Source organism: Ambystoma mexicanum, chromosome 13 (assembly GCF_040938575.1).
Source record: "Ambystoma mexicanum isolate Mex_15411 chromosome 13, UKY_AmexF1_1, whole genome shotgun sequence".
Classification (NCBI taxonomy): Eukaryota; Metazoa; Chordata; class Amphibia; order Caudata; family Ambystomatidae; genus Ambystoma; species Ambystoma mexicanum.
In genome coordinates, this window is record NC_090938.1 from 674,489,315 (window position 1) to 674,514,710 (window position 25,396).

General features: G+C 49.6%; 1 protein-coding gene across 1 annotated transcript in view; it reads left to right on the forward strand.

Annotated features, from left to right (window-relative positions):
• The first annotated feature begins 11,482 nt into the window (after positions 1 to 11,482).
• Positions 11,483 to 25,396, forward strand: part of LASP1 (LIM and SH3 protein 1) — a 640,230-nt gene continuing 626,316 nt past the window's right edge. The window contains exon 1 of the mRNA XM_069634699.1: positions 11,483 to 11,743. Coding sequence (XP_069490800.1) covers positions 11,675 to 11,743 — 69 coding nt within the window. The 5' untranslated portion in view covers positions 11,483 to 11,674. The remainder of the gene's footprint in view (positions 11,744 to 25,396) is intronic.

Below are 25,396 nucleotides of genomic sequence, written 5' to 3' on the forward strand. Positions count from 1 at the left end.
ATAAAGGTTTTGAAACTAACACCTTTGAGTCTGTGTCTCTCTTGATACCATGCCTGTCTCACACCCACCTAGTGTAATAACCACTTGCAAGGTATGTGCCAGCAGTGGTTGGATGACTTTATTAGAAGAAGTTAACAAAGGAAAGTAATAAAAAAGGAAAAAGTATAAGAAGAAGATTGCATGTCTGATACCCTGCATGTTTAATGAAGTACATTCAAAGGAACACTGTCAAGCTCAGGCCTGGAGAGGGTTGCAGCTCCTGTCTGGAGTGCTTGAGTGCCCCATCTTTGATCCCCCACTTACGAGAGGGGTGATAAGAGCCCACTGGCCTGCCCCAGATCCCTGCCAAGGCTGTCCATTTCAGTGACTTCTTGACGCACATACCTGCGTAGCACTCCGTTGGACACATATAATGGCGAACAATGCCGGGGAGCCCCGCTGGCGGCAGAGTGCCACGCTCTCAAGCCTCCCTTGCCCCACTGCAAGAGTTTGATGTTACAGGAGCCTCATCGTCCATGGGTCCAAGGTGCCCTGCACGGGTGAAGTGTCTTCAGATGTTTCTGGGAGCTACAGGTGAAGATGATGACATCACCAAAATGTCAATCATGCTATACTCAGCTGGGGCTGCTGCGCACATCTTTGAGACCCTATGACCTGTTGATGGCACATTTGATGCTGTGAAGAATTTGCTAGAAGAGTATTTCACGCCAATGCCGAACCTAGACTATGAAAGATTGCTTATGAGGACGGCAGCACAGAAGGAAGGTGTCACGACCATCGCCCAAAAAACCCTCTGGCAAACCCATTGGCCAGGTGGAGTCAGGAATCAGGCCTCTAGAGCCTGCCATCCTCTTCAAAAGCCCTCATGGTGCCAGTCCTGGCGCCTATGGCGCCAGTCTAATACACCATGAACAACAATGTGCTTGGGAACTACTTTATTGTATTGTCAGCCAACATGGAGGCATCCACATAGCTTGGCTCTTATGAACCAAGCTATGCGGTCTAGTGTTTTGGGTGTGGCAGGCCTGGAACTACTTTCCCTGGTACTACTTTACCTGGGCTATATAAACCACACCCTGACTGCAGAACATGCTTCGTGTTACTTTGCAGCTTTCAACGTGACGCTCACCGTGTCCAGCTATTCCCTCGAACCTCGGAGAAGCAGAACCTGCAAGGAGACAAAAGGAACATCATTAGCAGCAGCATCTTACCTGCAGTCTTCATCTTTAAACACTCGCAGCTACTGAGAACAGCTTCCTCGAATCTGCACGCCTCCCGGACAGAACGGCCTGAAAGAGGAAGATAGAGGCAACATTAAAGAAAGCAGTAGAGACATTTACAAATTACGAACTGATCAAAAGGCTTACCTGGCTGGTCGCCTCTTGGCTGGCACCACTCCGGTTCTGGTCTCTGATTGAGGGAGCCAGTTTGTTTCAAACTTCTGGAAAAAATGCTGTGCAATGGCACAGATCGACTTTCGGCTATCTACCAGTCACCATCCCCAAACGGACGGCCAAACCGAGAGAACCAATCAGACACTCGAGCAATATTTACGGTGCATGCTGCACCACGAACAAAGGAATTGGAAAGACCTACCATGGATAGCCGAATATGCATATAACAATTCTTTGCATTCAAGCACGGGACAAACGCCCTTCTATACCGTTCATGGCAGACATCCACGTACCTCTGAACTAGACCTTACAGCCAGCTTGGAATTGCCAGCGGTAAAGACTCTACACACAACCATTACTCAGGCTTTCAAAAGGGCAAAGGAACACCTTATTCATGCCAAAGAAAAACAAAAGAAATTTGCTGACCAACACTGGAAAAAAGGCCCCTGATTATCAAGTAAGAGACAAAGTTTGGTTAGTCGCTAAATTCGTACCCATCAAGGGAACCCGGCCCTTTCATCCCAGATTCTTAGGACTCTATACCATTACGGCAATTATCAACCCAGCAGCCGTGAAACTGGATTTACCACCTAATCTACACATCCACCCGGTATTCCATGTGTCCCTCTTGAAACCAATGCAACCCGGCACACGGATTGGGACACCACCTAAGCCCATACTTGTTGACACAGAACCAGAATTCGAAGTCAAAGATATCTTGGACTCTAAATACTCTAGGACCAAGCTATATTATCTCGTCGATTGAAAAGGACTTGGAGCACAAGATAGATCCTGGGAGCCCAGTGAGAATATCCACGCACCACGTCTAATCAGGAAATTCCATCTGAACTTCCCAACCAAACCTGGGCCAGACAGAAGGAACACCATGGGAGCGCCCTTAGGGGGGAGTGCTGTCATGACCCTCGCCCAAAACCCCCTCTGGCAAACCCATTGGCCAGGTGGAGTCAGGACTCGGGCCTCTAGAGCCTGGCATCCTCTTCACAAGCCCTCATGGGGCCAGTAGTGGCGCCTATGGCGCCAGGCTCATACACCATGAACAACAATGTGCTTGGGAACTACTTTATTGTATTGTCAGCCAACATGGAGGCATCCACATAGCTTGGTTCCTATGAACCAAGCTATGCGGTCTAGTGTTTTGGGTGTCACAGGCCTGGAACTACTTTCCCTGGTACCACTTTACCTGGGCTATATAAACCACACCCTGACTGCAGAACATGCTTCGTGTTACTTTGCAGCTTGCAACGTGATGCTCACCGTGTCCAGCTATTCCCTCGAACCTCGGAGAAGCAGAACCTGCAAGGAGACAAAAGGAACATCATTAGCAGCAGCATCTTACCTGCAGTCTTCATCTTTAAACACTCGCAGCTACTGAGAACAGCTTCCTCGAATCTGCACGCCTCCCGGACAGAACGACCTGAAAGAGGAAGATAGAGACAACATTAAAGAAAGCAGTAGAGACATTTACAAATTACGAACTGCTCAAAAGGCTTACCTGGCTGGTCGCCTCTCGGCTGGCACCACTCCGGGCATTCCACTCGCACTGAAGAACACTGCGGCCTACAAGGAAGGAAAACACAGGTTAGCAAAGGCAAGACTTCGCAGCGCTGCGCATAGCGCTTACTTACCACATTATAGCGCTCTTAATGCGCCATCATTTACCAGCTGGGCTCAACCAAGCCAGTTCGCCGCGCTGAAACTCTGCATACCTAAGGGAGAAAAAAGAGACATTTTAAACAAAGAAAGGCATGCAGGATAGCAACAAAACTAAAGAACAGCAATAAGACCTACCTGAACAATACCAAACGGGCCGGCGTCAGTGAAGTAACTGGACCGCACTCGCCCATGAAAGACAACATGCGCCTGCAAAGAAGGCAGGACGGAGAGCACGCCTAATTCTACCACAAGGTGAGGCGAGGGCACCAGAGGGATTGAAAGCATACGGGGGTGGAGGGAGGATACTTACCCCAGTCGGTCAGTCTTGAACACAGTCCTCCTGTATTTTCAGGCAGAACCTTCCCCGCAGACCACATCAGGGCAAAGCTGAGAAGCATAACAGCGAGTAACCCAGCTGGGTGGTGTCTCTGTGGATACCAGGTGAGCTTAACAGAAGGGGAATCACTCAATGCCTTCTATAGTAGACTGCAGCACATGGCAGTTATGTGTGCCTGGCCAGATGAGCAAGAAATGTGGTGGCAGCTTGACCTGGTTTGCTCGTCGATAAAGATGAGGAGACAGATACTGTGTGAGCTCTCATTATCCTAGCACGCATCCTGCAACTGGGACGCTAGCATGAGCTAGCGAACCTAAGGGCTACCAAGATGTGTGCCGCTTTGAAGTTGGTCAGACTTGAAGATGCATGTGCCTGGGGAGACAGCAGTCCAGAAGGTCGAACAAAAGACTGTTGTGGAACAAGAAGGATGTCTGAGGAAACAATGGTACCCAGTGCCCCCAATGTGGCTACGTCCTCCCCCATTCTAAACACTGCCTAGCAAAAGGCCACATCTGTGGCAGATGTGGCACATCAAATCACTTTGCAGGTGTCTGCTGTGCACCAGCACTGTCCAGTCAATCAAGAGGTTAGGCATCCCCAAGACAGACATTTCAAAGGTCAGCATGCAAGGTTATGATATGATATATGATATGATAACTCATTTATAAGGCACCTTTACACAAGGTTGTCCAGGTGGAGCAGCCTCCCCTTGAGATGGACCAACCAGAGGAAGAAGACGAGGAAGACGTGTTCTTCATCTCCAGCGTGAGAGAACTGAAAGTGTCCAAAAGGCGCCAGCCCAGATGCATTGTCCGCATCTGTGATTCTCCAATCCCCGTAATAATTGACACAGGGACGCCGGTTAGCTTCATGGCAGATGACCACTATCGGAAGCTGAGAGAGGTCCTGTCATTGAAGGAAATTCAAGTGCGCATCTATATGTTTGTAGGGAAGCACCCACTGCCTCTAAGGGGTGTTTTCGTGTCCTCTGTGCAGCATGACAACATGACCATAAAAGCACGGTTTTTCGTCAACAAGGTGAGTGATGTGACGCTGCTAGGTTGTGCTGCTGCAGAGGACTCCACATTGTCAACTTTGGCGTATACCTGGTAGACATCCAGTCCGTACTGGCCCGCTTCTTGAGCGTATTCACAGGTATACGGAAGCTAACCGGAGAACTAATTGGCCTTCATATTGACTCCACCATCCAGCCGATAGTGCTGAAGCATAGGCGTGTGCCTTTCCACCTGCGAGAGAAAGTTGAGAGAGACTTGGACAACCTGCTAAAGATGGACATCATAGAAGAAATGGAAGGGCCAACTCCGTGGGTATCTCCCATTGAAGAAGCCAGAGTCGATCCATATTTGCATGGACATGTGTCTCCCAAATCGTGCCATCAGAAGGGAGCAGGATATCACGCCGACATTAGATGACATCCTGACGGACCTGCAGGGCGCAAAGTACTTTTCAAAACTAGACCTCAGATCTGGATACCACCAGTTGGTGTCAGACCCAGCGTCCCACTATATCACGACATTCACCACGCATAAAGGGCTATACAGGTACAAGTGCCTGCGCTTCTGGATATCGTCAGTGACTGAAGTCTTACAAAACACCATTCGTGGGGCACTGGCTTGACTCAGCGGTGCCATTAACATTAGTGACGATATCATGGTGTTTTCCAAGTTGGAACAAGAGCACCTGGACAGACTAGGGAAAGCCATCAAGCAGATCCAACAGCTGGGGTTGACGCTGCACAAGGACAAGTGCTCCTTTCTTTTTTTTTTGTTTTTTGGGAAAATAGAATTTTTCCGTTTTGTTTAGCAGGAAGGTGGTATCTCTCCTGACCCAGCGAAGGTGAAAGACATCCAGGAGCGGGAGCTCCCAATAACGTGTCTGAGGTGCACAGTTTCCTTGGGATGGTTACTTACTGCAGCAGGTTCATAAGGAACCTGGCCAACCTGCCTGAGCTTCTCTGTAACCTTACCAAGAAAGACTGTCCATGGAGGTGGACCACCCTGGAGAAGAGCGCATTTGAGGACATTAAGAGCGCCCTTACCGCAGATGACACCATGGCGTTCTTTGACCCAGGAAAGAAAGCAGAAATCATCATGGACACCAGCCCTTTTGGCAGTGCCTTAAGTGGCACTACAAATCGAGCCGGGGCTCATCGAGGGGGCGTGGCCTAACAGCGGGGGTCTTGGTGGCCTGTTGGGCCACACCCCCTTGACGAGCCCCGGCTCAATGGGCTACTGGCACCCCTGCCAGGCAGCCTTTTGTAGAGATTAGCACCCTCTCTCCCAATGGGAGAGAGGGTGCTAATCTCTGCATTTATGTTCTATAGGCTTGCCTGGCAGGGGACAGCGCCTCGCCTATTCAGCCTTAATGGTGATGCTGCCCCTCGCCAGCTCGGGAGGGGCAGCGTCATCATTAAGGCTGAAAGGGTGAGGCCACTGGAAGCAGAGGCCTTTATCCTAAAGACTAAAACTCCCGCTCTTCAGTATTTAGAAAGCAAGGCCTCTGCTTCCAGCGGCCTCACGTTTTCTCCATAATGGTGGCGCCGGCCGACGTGCATCACTTGATTAAAGGGATGCCTCGCAGGTGCGGCGCCACCATTATGGCTGAAAGGCATTTTTTTCTGAAGCCTGAAGCTCTCGCACACGAGCGAAAGCTTCAGGCTGTAGAAAAAAATGCCTTTTCGTGTAGTGGCCGGGGCTGCCAGGGGAGATTAGTGGGCCCCACCTCAAAACGAAATTTCGGAGCCTGCCGGGGCCCGGGCCCGGCAGGCCCCGGCCCACTTAAAGCCCTGCCTTTTGGCCTAGGGGCAGTGTTGATGCAACTGGATGACGGAGGGTAGTCATCACCCAGTAGTCTTTGTGTGCAAAGGTACATGCAGATAGAGAAGGGGGGCCCTGGCGCTGTCTGGGGCTGCAAACACTTCCATCTGTACATATTCAGCAAGGCTGTGACTGTCGTCATGGATCATAAGCCCCTGATTCCAATAATGGTTGGATCCTCCTCCAAACCCCTAGCTTGCATCGAAAAATGCTCGTTCTCCAAGAATATGATATCGAATTGGTGTTCTGACCCGTGAGTGCCAATGCAGCGGACTACTTGTCCCGACACCCTACAAAGTCGGGCCACAGGAACTAAGCCAGGAGGAGGGTGAGAAGGAAGAATGTTTACACAGCCTTGCAACTGCCACGACGCCCGTCTCCATGTCCATTGAAGACATCAAAGAAGCTTCGGCGGGCAATGAATGATTTCATATACTGCAGTCCACTTGGATCAGGGTGAGTGGAAGAGGGTGCTCAAGAAATTGGACTGATGCACACGTGAGGTACATCAAGCACTCAAGCAGATGTGGCGCACACGGAATAAACTCACTTTCATGGAAGATGGGTTGGTCTTCAGGGGATCGAAAATGGTCATCCTGGCGAGTTTACTGCCATGTGTGCTGGAGCTAGCCCACAAAGGTCACCAGGGGCTGGCCAAGACTAAGGGGCATCTTCGACTAAAAGCCTGGTTTCCAGGACTCGAGCAGAAGGTTGAGGAGTTTGTTTGCAGTTGCGTGTGGTACCAAGCAGCATTGCCCCACCAGAAGGAACCTCGCCTTGAGTCCATGGACCGGAGCATCCTGCCGCGGGAAGTTGTGCATATGGACTTTTGCTCTACGTGCCGCAACACACACTTTCTAGTACTTGTGGATCAGTGAACTCGGTACCCGGAGGGGGAGTTTGTTGAGTCCACTTCGCTGGAAGACGTAGTGCTGACATTGGAGAAGATCTTTCCCACCCGCAGACTCCCTGCAGAACTCTGCACCGACAATGGGCTGCGGCTCTTCCAAAGTGGAAGCTTCTCTAAGTACCTGCGCGCCAACAGGGTGTGACACCGGAAGGTGACACCTGTCTGGTTGAGAGCGAACAGGGAAGCGGAAAGGCTGATGCGCACGCTCAATAAGGTATTTCAAATTGCACATGGACAAGCAGAATGTGAACAGAGGGCGTTGTACCAGTCCTTGTCCGAGTACCGCACCCCCCGTCCCCATTGCTCAACCAGTGTACCGCCAGCGTTAGCACTGTTCCAACGAGAGGGCTGTTGCCAGATCACTCGCCTCGTAGCCCAAGTGTGATCAATGACGATGCTGTATTCGAGAGGATGAGATGAGCAAATGAGAGGGAGAATGACAGGAGAAGGCACCATGAACAACCTCTGGAAGTGAGGGGCAAGGTTTTGATCTGTACCAGACACCTGACAGGGAAGCTGTCATTCCCACAGCCGCACCCATTTAGCGGTGTGGATGCAAAAGGCTCCATGATTACTGTTTCGTATGGCCAGATAACAGTCACAAGGAACTCCAGTTTCTTCTGGAAGTTGGCGACGTCGCTTACGTCGAATGAGGACAGGGGCAGGAGCAGTGCTGGAAATGGAAAACTTTTCTTGGGGGAACCGTCACTTCTTAGGAGGTGCAGGGCTTTGGGAAGGAAGGGGCGGGGGCAAGGGATGTGGCTCCCGGCCAGGTTGTGCAACCCAGTAGCTCTATATAGAACTCAATCCTGGCAATTTGCATAAAAGCAAGGAGCATTATGGGAACATAATGTCCACAATTTGAAATGTTAAACATGTCTTATGGTGATTCATTAAGAAAACCTTTTAAGCGAATAATGGACTCTTCAGTTTTGATTGGTCACAATATTCACCCTAACAAAGAGGTGTCTATACAATGCAGTACATATATACCAATTTGAACAGCTGCAAAATCATATGTGAGTCTTTGACAGTTTCTGTAACCAGGCTACAATACTGTGTGTTCTTCCACAAGACTAGACATGAATACTGAGGATGAGATTACAGGGTCTGAAAGTCATGTCTGGAACACCCTGGGTCTGGAGAATGGAGCCAGCAAGAAATGTTTTGCTGGTGCGCCACACACACTCTTGTTCCGGCCCTGGGCTGGAGGACAGAGTCCTAAACGATGGCCAGGACTTGGCAGTTAAGAGTCAGATCAGGGGGGCTCCCTGTCCAGTGGTGATGAGGGCGACCCAACAAATCCAGGGGAAGGCGATGATTGTCGGATCGAGGAGCGCCGTTATCCCACACAGGAGCGCCGCCGGCAGCCAAGCTACCTGCAGGACTTGGAAGTAGGTTTCCCTTGACCAGAACCATGCAACAGGTGACGTTGTTATTGACCAAAACCAGATACAGTTTGACATTCTTGTTTTCTCCACCTGTTGTGATATTGAGTTCATTATGTGTTCGTTTGTTTTGATTATGAAAAAGGAGGAGTGTGGCATAGCTCTCAACTCACCAGCTTTTGGTGGGTGTGACCCGCCTTGTAAAGAGCTGACTCACCTGCCAAGACTCCTGCACACCCATTCATTTCAATGGGCTCCCACCCACCAAAAACAAAATTGGGCGTTTTCACCCGCCTTTGAGACACAAATGGTTGAGAGCTATGAGTGTGGTATGCTCCTTTGAGGGAGCTATGGTGTGTTGGTAATAAAAGGGACAGTCCTGTGTCACAAGGACATTGATATTGATATTTTATTTCTATCGCGCTCGTACACAAGTGATTCAGAGCGCGACAAGGCAGGGCAGGGGAGCAGGGGAGAACAAAACAGCGATCTTACTAGGCCCAGTGACAATGAAATCAGTAAGGGTGTCAATGTGGTCCTTGATGGTTTTAGAGGAACAGGGATGAACCTGTTTTGATGAGGCTTTCATAGATCGGACTTGTCTAGCGACCTCATTAAGGGAGAAAAGAGGAAAGGACGAGAAGGATGGTGGGGGGTGGCTAAAGGAGGGTCAGCAAGCACAGATGGATAGGGGAGGGGAAGGGATGTGGGCAGAGAGGGTGGACAGGATGTCCTGGGTTTTTTAAATGAAGTGAGAGGCAAGAGCATTGCAAAGAGCCTGGGAGGCAACAGGAGGGGTAGTTTCTGCAGCAGGGTTGGCCAGCTCCTTGCAGATTTTAAAGAGTTCGGCCGAGTTGTTAGATGCCGCAGAGACACGTGCTTGAATGTGGACTCACTTCTTGGTGAGGACAGAGAGTCGGTATTGCCTTTGTAGCAGGCGACAGGCCAGTTTGTCAGAGGATGAACAGGAAGTCCTCCATTTCCTCTGAGCCGCCCTACACTTATGTTTAAGTGTAGCTAGGTCGGAGTCATACCAGGAATTGCACTTGCCTTTGGACTTCAAACGGATCCTCATGACAGGGGCAAGAGCATCAAGCGTATCAGAAATTGAAGAGTAGAGCAGAGACAGGGTTGTGTCAGTATGTGAGACAGCCAAAGGTGGAGGGGGCGGAGAAAGTGGCGGCAAAAGCCTCAACTGACACACGCTTCATGGGCTGGATATCCGAGAAGGTAGGTGGCAGTGTTGGGGTAGGCTGGGGGTAAGAGAAGGAGAGATCAGAGGAGAGGACGGAGTGATTGCTCCAGGAGAGAGGAGTGTTCAGAGGGATGGAGAGGAGGAGGTCAAAGGAGATCAAGACATCGAGTGTGTGCCCTGCAGAGTGAGTCGGGCCAGCGGGGAGGATGGACAGGGAGAGGGAGTCGCAGAGGTCACGGAAGAGTACACAGGAGGAGCAAGGAGAGTCTAAATGTATATTGAGGTCACCGAGGAGGAGGAGTTGAGTGGTAGAGGCCAGGAGGGAGGAGGAGAGGTCTGCCCACTCAGAGAGAAAGGAGGTGATTTGACCAGGAGGCCGGTAGATGGTAACCACAGTAAGAGAATGGGTAGGCGAGAGAGAAAGCCTACAGACAAGGCATTCAAAAGAAGAGTAGGTCTGAGTGGGAATGATAGAGGAAGGAATCCACTCAGGAAAGATCAGGGCTACGCCGCCCACCGGACCGGGAGGATCTGGGTGCTAAGAGGATCTTGTAGCCATCAGGGAGGAAAGTGTCAAAGCTCGTGACAGAGCTGGCCCTGAACCATGTCTCAGTAAGACCAAGGACATCAAGGTCTAGTTCTTCAAGGAGGTGGCAGATGTCAGAGGAGTGTTTGACAGCAGAGCGAGAGCATGGGTGCCCGATGCTGTTAGGTCTCTGTGTCTCCTTTATTCGTCAGGGAGGCCGCATTAGTACGTGGCGCTTGCCGACCCAGCAATGTATGCTGGCTCGAGGTGTCATCATGCACGGAACTGGGAAGCTTGGAAGGTAGCAAATCTCAACTCACACGCTTTTGGCGGGTGTCACCTGCCTTGTAAAGGGCTGAACCACCGCCAAGCCTTCTGCACGCCCATACATTCCAATGGGCATCTCACCTGCCAAAAACCAAATCGGGTGATTTCACCCGCCTTTGCAGCACAAATGGTTGAGAGCTACGAGGTAGAGCTGTACCCTTTCAATGCCACTGCCCTAGTTGGCTCCACTGAGACACGTTTTAAAAAGTGAAAACGATCTCAAATGTTTATCAATAGCATATAGAAAACACTCGTGCTCTTGATGGAGTCCCACAATTGATAGCACACCACAAAATAATTGTAGGCAAAAGTCCAGGCAAGAGCTGAGGAAAACCATAGACACAGAGCTGCAGTTAACAGGAGACAGCGCTCACTGTTCAGTGCTGTCCTGTCTTCGTTGCTGGAGCTCACTTAGCATACTAGCTGACTGTCTACTCTCCTGCTCACTTTAAAAACCCACAATCGTTAGCGCCATTTTGAAAAGACGTTGACGTCGGGAACAAACCTTAGGAAGAATTCAATCAAGCAGTGATACAAAAATAAAGTATTTCTTGATCAAATAATTTAAAATCTCATTTTGTACATTTTGCATATGTTGATATACATATTGTAGTACAACATAGTTAGAGTGTTGAGGTTTACACGAAGTAATGATACTTTTCTGCGCCATCTCGTGAAATTAATAAGTTCCACTGATCAAAGATGAACGGGGTTTTGGCTTTTCTCGGCTTGATTTTGTTTCCGTAGCTGTTAGCGCGAAAGCCTGCATTAATAGTCCTTTCTCTGTGCCTCTTTTTAGTGTACGTCGGGCACTGTGAGCGCGCCTGTAGCCTAGTCGCTTCCCCATCATGCGGACCGCGCGCGCGCGCGCGCGCTTGGTCCCGCCCCTCCCTCACCTTCCGCTTGTGAGCGCGCGGGCAGCGGTGGCAGTTGTCGGACTCAACAGCTAGAGAGGGCGAGCAGGAAGCGCGCGCGCGTGCGTCCGGTGTGTGAGGACAGTCAGCGGCGCGAGCGAAGTGCTAAGAGCTGGAGAGAGCGGGCCCGAGTACAGAGAAGCCCCCGGCCTGAGAAGGGAGCAGCCCCACCATGAACCCCAGCTGTGCGCGATGCAACAAGATCGTCTACCCTACCGAGAAGGTCAACTGCTTGGACAAGGTGAGGGGTCCTGGAGGGCGGGGCCCAGGTGGACGTGGACACGCACATATGCTTATTTTTGTGAAAAGAGCTTGACGTTTGTACTGACCAAGCCGTAGGAGCGGGGCACACCCGTTATATTGTTTGGTGGACGGGTGCCACACCCGTTATATATACAGGGAGGAAGGGACACCCCTATGCAGATGGCATGCAGTGAGGTTGTAGGTATAATGAAGACCACTGGCTTGGCATGTAACACAGTGCTTAACCCATCGGGATGGCAGGTCGCCCTATAGAGGATAGGATGTAGTATTTTAAGCACTCTTGTGGTACTTTCGGCACATTATATAAATCCATGGTGTATGCATTGCCAACCTACACACGCCCACTGGAGTACACGAAGTTCTACATGCATGCAGTTTTGTGCTGCTACTTGTGAGGTTTGGCAGGATATTAGTGACGGGGTTGGTGCCCTCCTGAGTTTCTGTGCTTACTCCGTACCATCAATGCTCTCTAGTGTCTCCCAGGTGTGTAATGTCCTCTGTGTGCCTAGGGTGATCCTTTTTGTGCTATCTAGTGCATCGGTCTGTACTGGTGGGTGGACATGGACCTATTTGTGGATGTAACCCCATGCAATGCAGTGCCTGGCCCCTATACACGTCTCACTTGACAATGGACCAAGGAAACTCTGGACTCAAATACGTTGCACAAAGAAGCTTTATTGCATTTAGTTTTTGGTTACGTATGTAGTAGTCCCCCCCCCCCCTGTTAAATTTTTTTATAACTTTCTGCCTCACGCATTTACTCTCTTGTCTTGATATCTTGGAGAGATCATGCTTCCAACACATGTTTAAAGGCATGGTTCCAGCTTGCAGGATGCTTACAATCTGTGTTCATTATAACCTCAAGTTAAGAAAGGAAACTAGCCGCATATGGACCAAGGGTAGCAAATTTGACTGAATGGCACGAATAGTCATGTAAAACAAGTCCCATTCAGGTTGGCTGGGTACGTCCCCAGTTCTGCTTCTAAGAACTGTTACTCCAGGTATTTTGTTACCTGCCTCCCCTAGTTCCCCAAGTTTGTCCAGGTGCTTGGTTACAAATAGCTCTCTGACAGAGCGCGCCTCTCTATCCTTGCCCCTCACTCTCAATCTTCACAGGGTAAATCTATGCTTTCCATATGTGGATGGTCTTTAGTAAGACTTCTGACAGTTTGTTGTGAGGAATAGTCTTCAGTTGGTCACCCAGAACTCCAGAGGTGCTGCACAAATAGACCAATTGTTAGGCTTCAAAGAACACATATAGTGCTTTTTCTCAGGAATAGAATTTTTTTTTTAATCTCTTTTTTTTTTTATAGCTGCACCCCCTTACGTATTTTAGGTATTACCTTAACCAACCATTGTCCTTGCATCCCTTTTCCACAGTAGAAGACATTTTACCTGTTAATACTCCCAAGAGGGATCTGTGCCAGAGGTGGCAACTGTTTGCCGCAATGGTCCTTTGGCCACCCTATCACCGGTAGGGGTCCAGTAGCCCTAAGACAGGAATGTCGTGCTTACCCTTCCAAGTCGTTGGTCTGCATGGCTTCCATTTTGCTGGGCGGGGAACCTGGTCGTGCCTTGTCCTTTCCAAAATCTGTGCTGCCTATGGCAATAAGTGGGGCACCAAGATTAAAGAGAACACCATACTTTGAAACTGCGAGAAGGGCAAGAAGAGTGCAAAACTGAGGCAAAGGGGCAGAACTGGAGCAAGTTGACAAGTTTGCATGGGGGTTGCCTCAGCAGGTATAGGGAGCAGGCTGACAAAGATGCACTAGGCCTCCTTAGTCTTTGGGGTCTAAGGTGAGAAAAACGAAACAAATTGCCCAATTATTCTCCAACAGGTAACAAAATAACACTCTGATAGGGCTGTGCCATAAAAGCAAACCAATGTGTTCTTTACTGATTAGGCTTATTTCCACTTTTTTTCTGTCATTTTACTTGGGAAGTTGGCTTTCACCACTAAAAAATGTGAGTAGTGGCGAATTAAATTCTATGATTTTGCTAAGCAGTTTTGCCAAGAGCTTCAGTGTATGTAGGTCCACATCTTCACATTAGTATTTTAATTAATTTGATACAGCGCTTTCAGCAGTGTTGAATTAAAATGTTAATAGTTCAATGCATATATGCAAAATAAGAATTGGTACATGATTTTAGAATTAAATGGAAAGATGAGATTTTAAAATGAAATACACGGAGGAGACCTAATAGCGGCAAGGTATTCCAGTGCTTGAGTGCAAAAAGTGAAAGTGAGAAACAGTGTGACTGGGCACAGGATGGTTTAGGAATATTAAGGAGAAATTTGATTTTCTGAATGTAAAAATCGAGGAGGTATGTACATTGGCACAAGAGAAGATGGAAGGCCATGAGTACATTTATTAAAGGAAGCCAAGGGAGAGCAAGTGGCATAAGTGCGAGGAGAGGGACCAGAAGTGATGAATCACAGAACTGTATATAAGAGCATACAGGAGCAAGATGGTAAATAGTAAGTCCGATTAAAAGAGCAGACCAATAGTCAAGACTAGACACAATAAAATAAGCAACGGAAAGAAAAGTACAATCTTTGAAAATGTCAGTTGAAAACGACAGGAACGTGATGTTGGTAAGCGAGGAAGTAGAAAAAGAATAGTTGAGGTAGGAAAAACAAGAACCCGATTGATCTGTGTGGCACTGCACTTATTGTGCTGAAGTGCCCTTGTTTTTTGTGCACTTTGCCCGTCTTTTGCTTACTAGAGTTCTGTATGGCTAGCTCGCTTTTGTATTCATGAATGGGAACAGGGTTTCGCAATACCACGTTGAGGATAATTATGCACGACTCTGTGACGATGACATCGGTATGCACGTCTCGCTTCCCTCTACAGTCAGTGCTGCAGTACCTTCAGACCCGTGGCCCATCGGGCGTTTCGCCAGATATGATTACCATCCCTTCTCTCCCACTCTTCCTCCATTTGAGCCTTCTCATTGCCCAGTTGACTCCGCACGCCCTTTTTGGTTTTCTGTCTGCGAGGCAGCGGAAATGGAATAGGAATTAGGTTCTTAAGTTTTCTTCACAAACATCTACTCGGGCAGCGCCCTTTAAACCTGCCGTGGCTTGTCTCTCAGTGCCCACCAGTCGCAGGTCTCTCAATCCCCGGCCCCCGAGCGCTCACTTCCCCGGGCGATCCCAAATGAAGTTTCATTCTGTTCAGTCGCTGCTTCTTTGCAATTGATGTCAATAGTTGGAAGGAAGTTGCGACGCAGAAAGTATGTGTTTGTTGCAAAAGCGGATGTTAGTGTCGGGAGCCTGTCCTAACGGCAGAGGCATTTTGTACAGCCTTTAAATGTTTCATTCTGCTCACACCCTCCTTACTCGGAAAACTTTAAACAGTGGTGATGGCTTAGGGCGTGTACCGCTGGAGTTCTCGGCTGACGGCTATCGAGTGTGTGTTCACTTTTTCCAACATGTCGGTGCTGCTTACGGTCAATCTCGTATTTCAGCCTTCAGTCCGTTCGGATAAGCAGGTTGCCCGCATAGAAAAGTGGGAAATGTGTAATTCTTTGGGCGCGGCGGGGGTGGGGGACTTTGAGAGCAACACCAATAGCCCAGGCTCTAGGGAGCGCCGATCTGGCAAGCGGTAATCCTCCACCTCTGCCAACTGCTTGCACAGCAGCGCTTTGACCTCATCTGATGGAGCAGCGAGAGGGTGTGTCTGCCCGGCATATTCACTTGCCTGTTGCTCACTTGGCTTGAGCGGTACTCGGGAATGTGGAGGTTCCCGAGCCCGTTTCAGAGGGATTCCTATTGTGGGGATTGCGGAATGTTATGGATTAAGGTTACAGCAAAAACAAAAAGGTGATGGCTGGAAGGTTTAGAATTAATCTTAACCACTGGCAATGCTCTGGGCAACCCTCCAGACCACCGTTCTTCGCCTGCCAAGCCATTACAGAAGGGAAAGACCATATGCAAATCAGGCTTGGCCCCACCCCAAAAGGGGCAGTCCAGCCCGAACTGCTAGGCCACATCCCTTCTGCACGAGACCACAAGCATCCCCAAACATGTTTCGCCCTTGTTGGGGCTCATCAGTGAGGAGTAGCTTGGGTCTCTAGGCCCAGCAGGCACGGGACCCACGTCTGGGCATACCCGTCCCACTCGGGGTGACATAGCAAAAACAAAAAGGTGATGGCTGGAAGGTTTAGAATTAATCTTAACCACTGGCAATGCTCTGGGCAACCCTCCAGACCACCGTTCTTCGCCTGCCAAGCCATTACAGAAGGGAAAGACCATATGCAAATCAGGCTTGGCCCCACCCCAAAAGGGGCAGTCCAGCCCGAACTGCTAGGCCACATCCCTTCTGCACGAGACCACAAGCATCCCCAAACATGTTTCGCCCTTGTTGGGGCTCATCAGTGAGGAGTAGCTTGGGTCTCTAGGCCCAGCAGGCACGGGACCCACGTCTGGGCATACCCGTCCCACTCGGGGTGACATAGCAAAAACAAAAAGGTGATGGCTGGAAGGTTTAGAATTAATCTTAACCACTGGCAATGCTCTGGGCAACCCTCCAGACCACCGTTCTTCGCCTGCCAAGCCATTACAGAAGGGAAAGACCATATGCAAATCAGGCTTGGCCCCACCCCAAAAGGGGCAGTCCAGCCCGAACTGCTAGGCCACATCCCTTCTGCACGAGACCACAAGCATCCCCAAACATGTTTCGCCCTTGTTGGGGCTCATCAGTGAGGAGTAGCTTGGGTCTCTAGGCCCAGCAGGCACGGGACCCACGTCTGGGCATACCCGTCCCACTCGGGGTGACATAGCAAAAACAAAAAGGTGATGGCTGGAAGGTTTAGAATTAATCTCCATGTTTGGGAAACGGTACCCTTTTACGAGCTTTTATTTCTCCATTAATTGCTGCGAGCCGTAGCCTTCGGTGACTTTACACAGTGAACATCAGATAAAGACTATGATTGGAATAGGCTGCTACCTGCTAACCTTTTTTAAAAACATTTTTTTTTCGTGTATTCCTCACCAGACATTGGGTGATAAGCTAACTGAGAGGAAGATCCCTTCGCTCTTTTAGCCCACTCGTTCCAATGCAGTTCCACGCATTTCAGGTACATTACTGCTCAATGAAGGGTACATCCGGGTTTAATTGGTGAATTGCAGCTACACGTTGATGGGGCCACTGGATATTGCATATTTGCCTTTGCAAACAGAAATACAAATTTATTTAAAAAAAAATTGCCAGTAGCGATGGGCTGAACCCGTGCACAAATAGGGCTATTTTCAACACTAGGCTGACTGTCACGAATCTGTGCGTTGTCTGAGAGGTGACTTGGAGGAGATACATAAGTATCAGCCGGGAATTGGTGCCATCTGGTACTCCAGGCAGGCGGCACCCGCCCTTGAGCCTGTGCCTGCAGTCCAGCTGCAGGTCCTACCCTAGCTTCCATTTGCCTGCCTGACCCTCTGATGATGCATGCCATCTTCCGGCGAAGCAGTCATTGGGCTCCCATGTCTGCATCATTACCACCCCCAGGCATCTGTCAATGTCAGCTACTCTTTGACCCGGCACAGACAAAGCAGTCCAGCTCCCTTACCCCACGCACCACAGTGCTAACACATGTGGACAGACTATACACTTTTTTCCCCCCCAACCACGTTTTGAGTAGGTCCTTCTGCCGTCCCCTTATTGCATCTAAAATATTTTATTTTGGTAGTTACTGAAATTGTACACTATAGCTTCCTCCTCATGCCCTCCTCAGACCCTATCCCAACATCCCTCTCCCTCCCATAGGTTTACCCCATTACCATGCTGCTCCTTCTACATAGTCTCAGTTTCAGCCAGTAAGATAGCTCAGCGGGTTGAGCAGTCGCTGCTGCGATCTTAGTGTGATCTGCAGGTCGCAGGTTTGAATCCCGGCAAGGCCAACTCAGCCTTTAATCCTTCCGAGGTCGATAAATGAGTACCAATTTCGGTTGGGTGATATTGTATGTAAATATGTGCTCTGTAAAGCGCTTTGGATTAAGGTGCTATATAAATAACACATCATTATCTGAACACTTCCTTTCCTTCCACTTTCCTCCATCCACCCTTCTACACTGCTCATCAACCATTCAAGCCACATCTACCCTCTGTTACTTCACTCCACAATCCTTCTCCTGATCTCTCTGGAATGACTTCCACCATCCCAAGCTCCCTGCCATGGCCTTTCTAAAAACGTTAATCTCCCTCTTGCTGCCCTTAACACAGACATTATAGGCAATGGGAGTCGGCACCACTGCCAACTCTGCTAAATGTTACAGTAAACTGAAAGTATTTGATAGGAACACTACAGTTCCCCAATAGCAGGTTTTGAAATTGAGGGGTTCTATTTAGCTCCTACTGATGGCCTAGAAGAGCCTGGTTAGCTTGAAGCCAACTGCTACTTTTGTCTCCCTATGCCAACTGGTACGAACAAACGCACATATGTGGATTTAACTTTGTGCATTTGTGACAATCTATAAATAATCATTAAGACACCTAATATACAACATTTTAAGCCTAAGGGGTCTTTAACAACGGACAAAGTGAGTGTTCCACAAAGATGGAAACATATGTACTAGCTCCTGGTTTTCCAGTGGCAGCTCCTGGTCACTGCGGGATACCAAGGAGCTGCTTGTAGCTCCTGCTTATCAAAACGTAATTTTGATCCCTGCAATAGGCACTGTTGGGTACATGTAACTTTGAGAAAAGGACAAAACTAAGTATCTCAGGTGCTGCATGCTCGCAAATCACTTTACTAATCGTGCACATTCAATAAAGCCTTAATTTAAAATAAATGCAAAAATTCAAGGGTCTGAAGAAAAGCTTTTTATGGGCCACATATTCCATATAGTTGAACACAGAAGCATACTGGTATAATGGGCCAATGCATTTCAGACTAAAATCCTTCATGTGAAATCTGAAGCGCATTGGAAAAGCTGTGGTCATTCCCCACCCTCTGAACTTGGATAAATAACAAAACCATAAAGATAATGTGTGTTGATGACCTATAGATTATATCTGTCTTTCTAAGTTATGTTATGTTGATTTATACTGCACCCTGTTTTCATTTTTTATGGTCTCCAGGCACTCTTGTGACTGATAGGAAAGTGTTCTGGGTTGGTTAGGGGAGGGATAGGGAATAGATGGGTGTTCTGCTGAGCAGCTGGTGCGTGTAGCACCAGAAGCAACTGTGTATTTCCTTGGTGTTATCTTATGTACACTGGAGGCATATTGTTGCCAGATGGGTGACCTCAGTATTTGCGAGTTCTGCAGTTTTGGGGCGTTTCAGCGAGCAGGTTTTCTCTAATCTGAGGCATGTATGGTCACTGTGTGGTGAGTTAGGGTGGCGAGCCAGATATTGTTAGTAGGTTTCTGGATATCTCGTTATGGGTAGCCACCGGGCACAGTGCAACTATGCAATTTTGTTTTTAGTTTGGGGACCCACCTTGATACAGGCGTGAGAAGTGCGTTGCACTTGTATGAAATGGTCATATTGGTATTGGTACATTATGTTGTCAATGTGTAACTGTTTAGACTGGCCCTGAAGAAGGACAAATGTTCCGAAATGCATTGGCTTTAGTCTGTAATATATATGGGTTGCGGCAAATGCTCCCTCACTAAGGAATCATTAGTGACAGCTTTATCTTTTGGATAAAATACAATCTGAAAATCAACTGACTACTGTATTATTTATCAACCTGGAAGCACTTCTTGATACCTTAATGAAAATTACATTTTTTGAACTTTATAACTCGATGCCCGGATCTGGGCCGTTTTGAGAGCAGCTGTGTGACCTGGTATTCATACTTGGTCTCTAGCTGTTGTTGTACTTTGAAGTCCGGGTGTCTCCAGACTTGTCGCAGCCAGCTCCATTTGAACAACAATTAGTATATTTTTTACTTCTACATCGACTTGGATATGTAAAAGATTTCTAACCAGTGGTGCCCACTCACTTCCCTGTTTGCTAGTTCTGAGTTAACCCTTTGGAAGATCTGTGCCATGGTCTCGTCCACTGCCCTGGAGATCTGGGGACCAGCGCGTTTCCTGTCCTGGATTGGGTCCAGGACTATGTTGAAATCTCCCCCCACCACCATCGTACCCTGGACAAAGAGCTTGAGTCTGTCCCCCACCTCTTCCCAGAATTGGGCTTGACCTTCATTTGGACCATATGCTACAGCAAGAGTGAGTGGGGCGCCCTGCAGGGACTCTTTTACCAGCAAGTAACGGCCCTCTGGGTCTTGCAACATGGCCTCTTCTTCGAAACTAACATTCCTTGCTAGAAGGATGGCTTGCTCCTCTTTTTTGCCCTTGTGGGATGCGCAGAAGACCTCCCCAATTCCCCCCGCATCTTGGGCTCCTTCCCCCGTGCCCAGTGAGTCTCTTGTAAGAAGAGAAGGTCGAGGTTCGCCCTCCTAAATTCCCTACAGACCAGCGACCTCTTTGTGGGGGTGTTCAGGCCCCGTACGTTGAGGGAATCTACTCCCAGGGCCGGCAGACTTTCAGCCATTATCAAGAATCGCTTTTCTCTGTCGACATCCTCTCATTACCCTTTCTTGCGTACTCCCCTTAGTTTTGATTTATGCTCCCCCTTTCCTCCCTCCCCGCCTCCCTGGGTGGGTGTAAAACATTTCCCCAACTGCCCCCCTGTCCCCGCCCGAAACTGAACCCCAACTTTCGTGTCCCCCCCCCCCCCTCTTCCACGGCGTCCAGCCAATTAGTTCTGCCATCGCTGGCTTTGGCCGAACCACCAGCCCGCGCACCTCGGCCAGGCCATCTGTATAAAGCTCATCGCTTTGAGCCCACCCCCCTGTCGCAACGTCTCCTCTATGGCCCCCTTATACTTGATGTTCGTTGGGACGTTGTAAGTGGTAGAACTTCTGAGACATCACTCCACCATTTCAGAGCCTGACGGGGCGCCCCCATCCTCAGTCGTTCCACTCCGTCCTTCGCTGGTGACGGAGTATTCATTTTTCTGAATTTCCTCGCGCCCGTTTTCCTTCTCCTGTTTCCCGATGGGCCAGGGCCACTTGTCCTGCCCATCTCTGGTCCCGATGGGCCCCTCCAGGGGTTCGGGTCCGCTACTTAATCTTGGATGGCTCCCCTTTATGTCATCTTCCGTAATCAGAGTTGACGGTTGACCCATATACTCGAAGGCCAGGGAGAAGGGGTAGCCCCATCTGTAGCGCACCCTTTTTTCCTGGAGCAGTTGCGTTAGGGGGCGGCACATTCTAAGTTTGGCCAATGTGTAGGCCGAGAGATCCTGGTAGATTGAGATCTGGGCGTTATTGTAAGTGATCTCCTGGGCCTTTCTGGCCTCCTCCAGCACTTTTGTCTTTTCCAAGTAATAGTGAAACCGGGCCAGGATCGACCGGGCCCCCCCCCCACTCTGCCCCCGGCCCTTTGCACCCTATCAAATGTGAGTTCCGTTGTCATCTCTTCCGCGAACAGGAGGGTGATGATATATCTCACCGCTCGGGTAATGTCTGTTTCTTCTTCCGATTCGGTAACCCCAAAGATTCTGAGGTTGTTCCTCCTTTCCCTATTTTCAAAGTCGTCCATCTGCCTGGCCCGTCCCTCTTCTCCAGGGCCGCTAGCCTCATGCCTATTTGTATTTCTTGGGATGCAGATGAGGATTGGTTGGTCTCCACCTGTAACAGTCTGTCCTCGACCTTATCCACCCTCTGGTTAATTTTTAGGAATTTCTGGGCGATGTCGGAGCGCATGTCCCTGATCACCTGCAGGAGTGAGGCGAAACCCTTTTCCATTGCCGCTGTGGTAGGAGCCGGGGCCTCCAACGGGTCCATTTTGCTATTGAGGGTCGTACCTTTGTTGCTACTTGCAGCCTCCTGGAAGCAAAATTCTTGCTAGGTTTTCTGCCGGTTCATCGGGTAACCCCCTGTCCCCTGCTGCGAGACCACTGCGGCCCCGGCAGGGGTAGATAAGTCCTTCACAGGTCAGCTGGTGATTTTCTTCCTGGGGTGCCCGGAGGGGGTTCGAGAGAGAGGGGGGGGACCGGGGCCGGGCCCCTCCTCACCCGACCCTAGTGTGACTTTGCTTCTGCAGGGGGGTTGCTGTAGGGCAGGCATACGCCCCACCGACACCGGGCGGGGGCCTCACACCCTGTCCGGACTAGCCGTGACAGTCGGGGGTTCTCGTCGGCCTCCTCGTGGGGGACTGCATAGGCAGCTGAATCCGTTTGACCAGGCCCAGAGGGGGCAGGGCACCGTGGTCTTCTCCCTCTGCTTGATGGCTATCGTCCGCACTGTATTTTTGGGGGGGGAGGGGAAGGGTTGTCTCCGGGCGGGCACATGCCCCACCAACACCGCGTGGGGGCCTCGCACCCGGGGCCACCAGAGCCTCCTCAGTGTCCCCCGTGGGGGAGGGAATGTTCAGGTGTGGTCGCTGGCCTCACGGACCGGGAGTGACCGGTATGCTCACGGTCCCTCACCTCTGCCCACCCATCCGAAGAAAGCGGCTCCTTGTTTTCGTGCCGGGGTGCAGGCCCTGCTGCGGTATGGGAGGCTCCCGCCTTCCCGGGCCGCCTTAACTTTTTTGGGCTGTCCAATGCCCCAAGGCAATCCAATCCGATGAGTGGGGGCTACAGGCTCAGCGTGGTCCCGGCTCCTCTGCCCCAGTCCTCAGGCACCAACCTCCAGTTAGCCTCGGTGTCTGCCGAGTCGGGCCTGTGGTATGCTCTGGCCCGGGCGTGGGGTGGAGGGGGGGACGAAGGCCCACCTCTCGCTCCAGAACTGTCCTCCCGTTCCGCTGGGGGCTGCTCCTCCCGCAGGTGTAGGTGGCCGATCGAGGGGTGGGAGCTGCTCACCCCGTGCCTCCTCGTGACCTCGATGAGACGCCTCCCCTCATCCGGCTTCGTGGTCGCCGAGGCCACGCTTTCACTTTTCCGCCCGTATGTCTCGGGACCCGTTCTTGGGCTCAACGGGGTTCCCGGAGGTCGCTATTTCGAGCGTGGGGTGCCCGGGGGGGGTGTCGCCACATCAAATCGCCAAGTTGGGTCCGCCTGGGGGGGGTCAGGGGGGGGGGGGCTCAATCCTCCGTAACAGCCCGGCCTCGGCAGGACCAGTACACTCAGGCAGCCATTGCCTGTGTGCAACGCTGGTGGCCTCCGACATCAACATAATTTAATGAAAGGGTCATGTAATTTGGTGCTATGCAGGGTTCGAAATTGAAGGAAGGTGGGAGTTATTTGACTCCTGCTTGTAGCCTAGAAGAGCCTGGTTACAGCTAACGGGTGCTACTTTTTGACTCCCCAGGCCAACGGATGCCAAAAAAAAATCTATGTGAATTTAACTGTGTGCATTTGGTACAATCTAAAAATACACATTAGGACACCTATACACTGCATAAGGGGTCATACATAATGTACACAATTGTATGTTTGCGACTTATGTGGAAGTTACATTTGCATTAGCTTCTCATTCCCCCAGCGGTTGCTCCTGGGCACTGGTTAATGCTGGACACCTAGGGGCTGGTTTTAGCTCCTGCTTATCCAACCTTAATTCCGAGCCAGGCATATCTTTTAACTTTCACAGAATGTGAAAGCATTCAGCGTGCAAGCTGCTAGCCAGCCACAAGTCACTCGCCACTTCAATTCTATGCTTATTATTATTATTATTATTATTATTATTGGGGTATGTATTGAGCACAGACCTAGATTTGAGAAGCTACGTTGCGCTTTAAAATCCTAGGGTGAATCCCATGATGAAGGGAGCAGAGAAACTAGGGAATTCTGAGTTAACGGGAAGGTTAAGGTGGCCAATTTGTCAGCAAAGGATGTAAAAGCAACCAGGGATCATCCAGTCTAAGGTAGGGTTGCAGTGGGGGTTGTGGACATAGGTGTTTAGTAAAGATGCACACCGCACACACTTTCTTACTCGCCAAGAGTCCAATATCACTAGCCAATGGCTAGTGGAGAGTGCAAATTGTGCACCTTAGTGTGAGGCGTGTCGGGTGGGCTGCAAGATTGTGGGTGGATGAACCCCCCCCCCCACCCTCCCCCCACCTGTGTCAATTTTCCCAGCTGTTGAAGGCCGCACAGAATCTGTTTAATAAACACTGCCTTTTTGCAGAGGCGGATTTAGCACTCGGATGACAAAAGTGACCAGGACCTGATATTTCCTGGTCCAACACCTCACCTCATCACACACACCCCTCCCACTCTCCCCTCTTTACTGACAGTCGGGCACTGTGGCATAACAAAGAGCAGCTTTAGCACTTGCTCACAGGGGCCCATTTCAATGTGAATGTGCTTCCCTTGCCTACAGTTAGGAGGAGTGGACACAGTATGTGGCACCCTTGGATTTGGATTTCTTAAATAAGAATGTATATCGAGGAGAGTGCCCTTTAATCTCACGGGGCAGACAGCCAGAGGCCAGCTGAAACACTCAATTGCCACTGAAAAGTTAGTAATTGCTCTGTCAGCAAGGTGCTAACGCAGATGAAACCAGAGTAAAAGGAAAATCCCAGCTGGATGCTATCAAAGGCAATTTGTGACCTGCTGCCAAGCACACATTTAAAGTCTTCAGTTGTAGACGTCTTCTAGATAATCTGTCTATAGTTGACAGAACCGAGCCCCCTATACCAACGCCTAGGTGGGGGGGGGGGGGGGGGCCTCAAATTTTTTTTTTGACACTGTGCCGGGAGGAGGAGGAGGAGGAGGGGGGTTGGTATGAAAAAGTTTGAATACCACTGAATTAAGGTTACGGCAGCCAGAAAAGGGAAGCTTGCAACATGTGCACGAGGCAAAGTGCATATTTAATGCCATGAAAGAGATGTTGCTGTCACTGCTCCAAATAAAATTTGGAAGTGGGAGTATTTGACTCCCTAATATTTTTATAAGCACGTAACAATGTTTTAATTGGAAAACTGAAATGTTATTAAAAGATACTTTACTTCTTCCAATAAGGCAGTAATAATAGTTTCTTCCTGTTCTACTACATGCACTACTTGTCCATACATATTCGTGGAGCGGTGTGGGTAAACGCAGGGGCACAAGGTTATAAGTGTCTGTTTCTTATTTTTTAGTTTGAGTATTTTTACTCCCTTTCTGTTTTTTTGGCAGTATTTGCCTATTGTTGGGGAGTAAAAGTGGCTGATAGACACTTTGCCCCTGATTCATGGAATTATTTGCGCGTAAAATGCAGATTTGCATGCCATTCTGCCTGAAAATCCCCAGATCTCAAAACGGGGATTTTCAGGCAGAATGGGGCGCAAATCTGCATTTTACGCGCAGATAATTCCATGAATCGGGCTGCTTATCTGTAGGCCTGGTTGCTCTGTAGTAAGACAGTCAAAATCGGGGCAGCTGCATGGGCTTGCCTCCCCGCTCCCTCCCAGAGACTCTTGAACACATATACAGCACAACAAATTCACAACACTGTGGCACTGTTAGTCATACAGGGCACATATGTTCTAATTTGTCTTCTGAACATGTCCAGCAAAAGATGTGCAGAACCCTAATTTGCATAATATGGATTGACCTGATCAGAAGTGACCTCACAATAAATAACATTACAAGCCGTAACATCAGTCTTCAATACTCTAGGATACCTTTGGTGAAGACATTAAAAGAAGTTTCCACATGTAAGCCAAGAGAATAATAGCTGTGCAATATATTT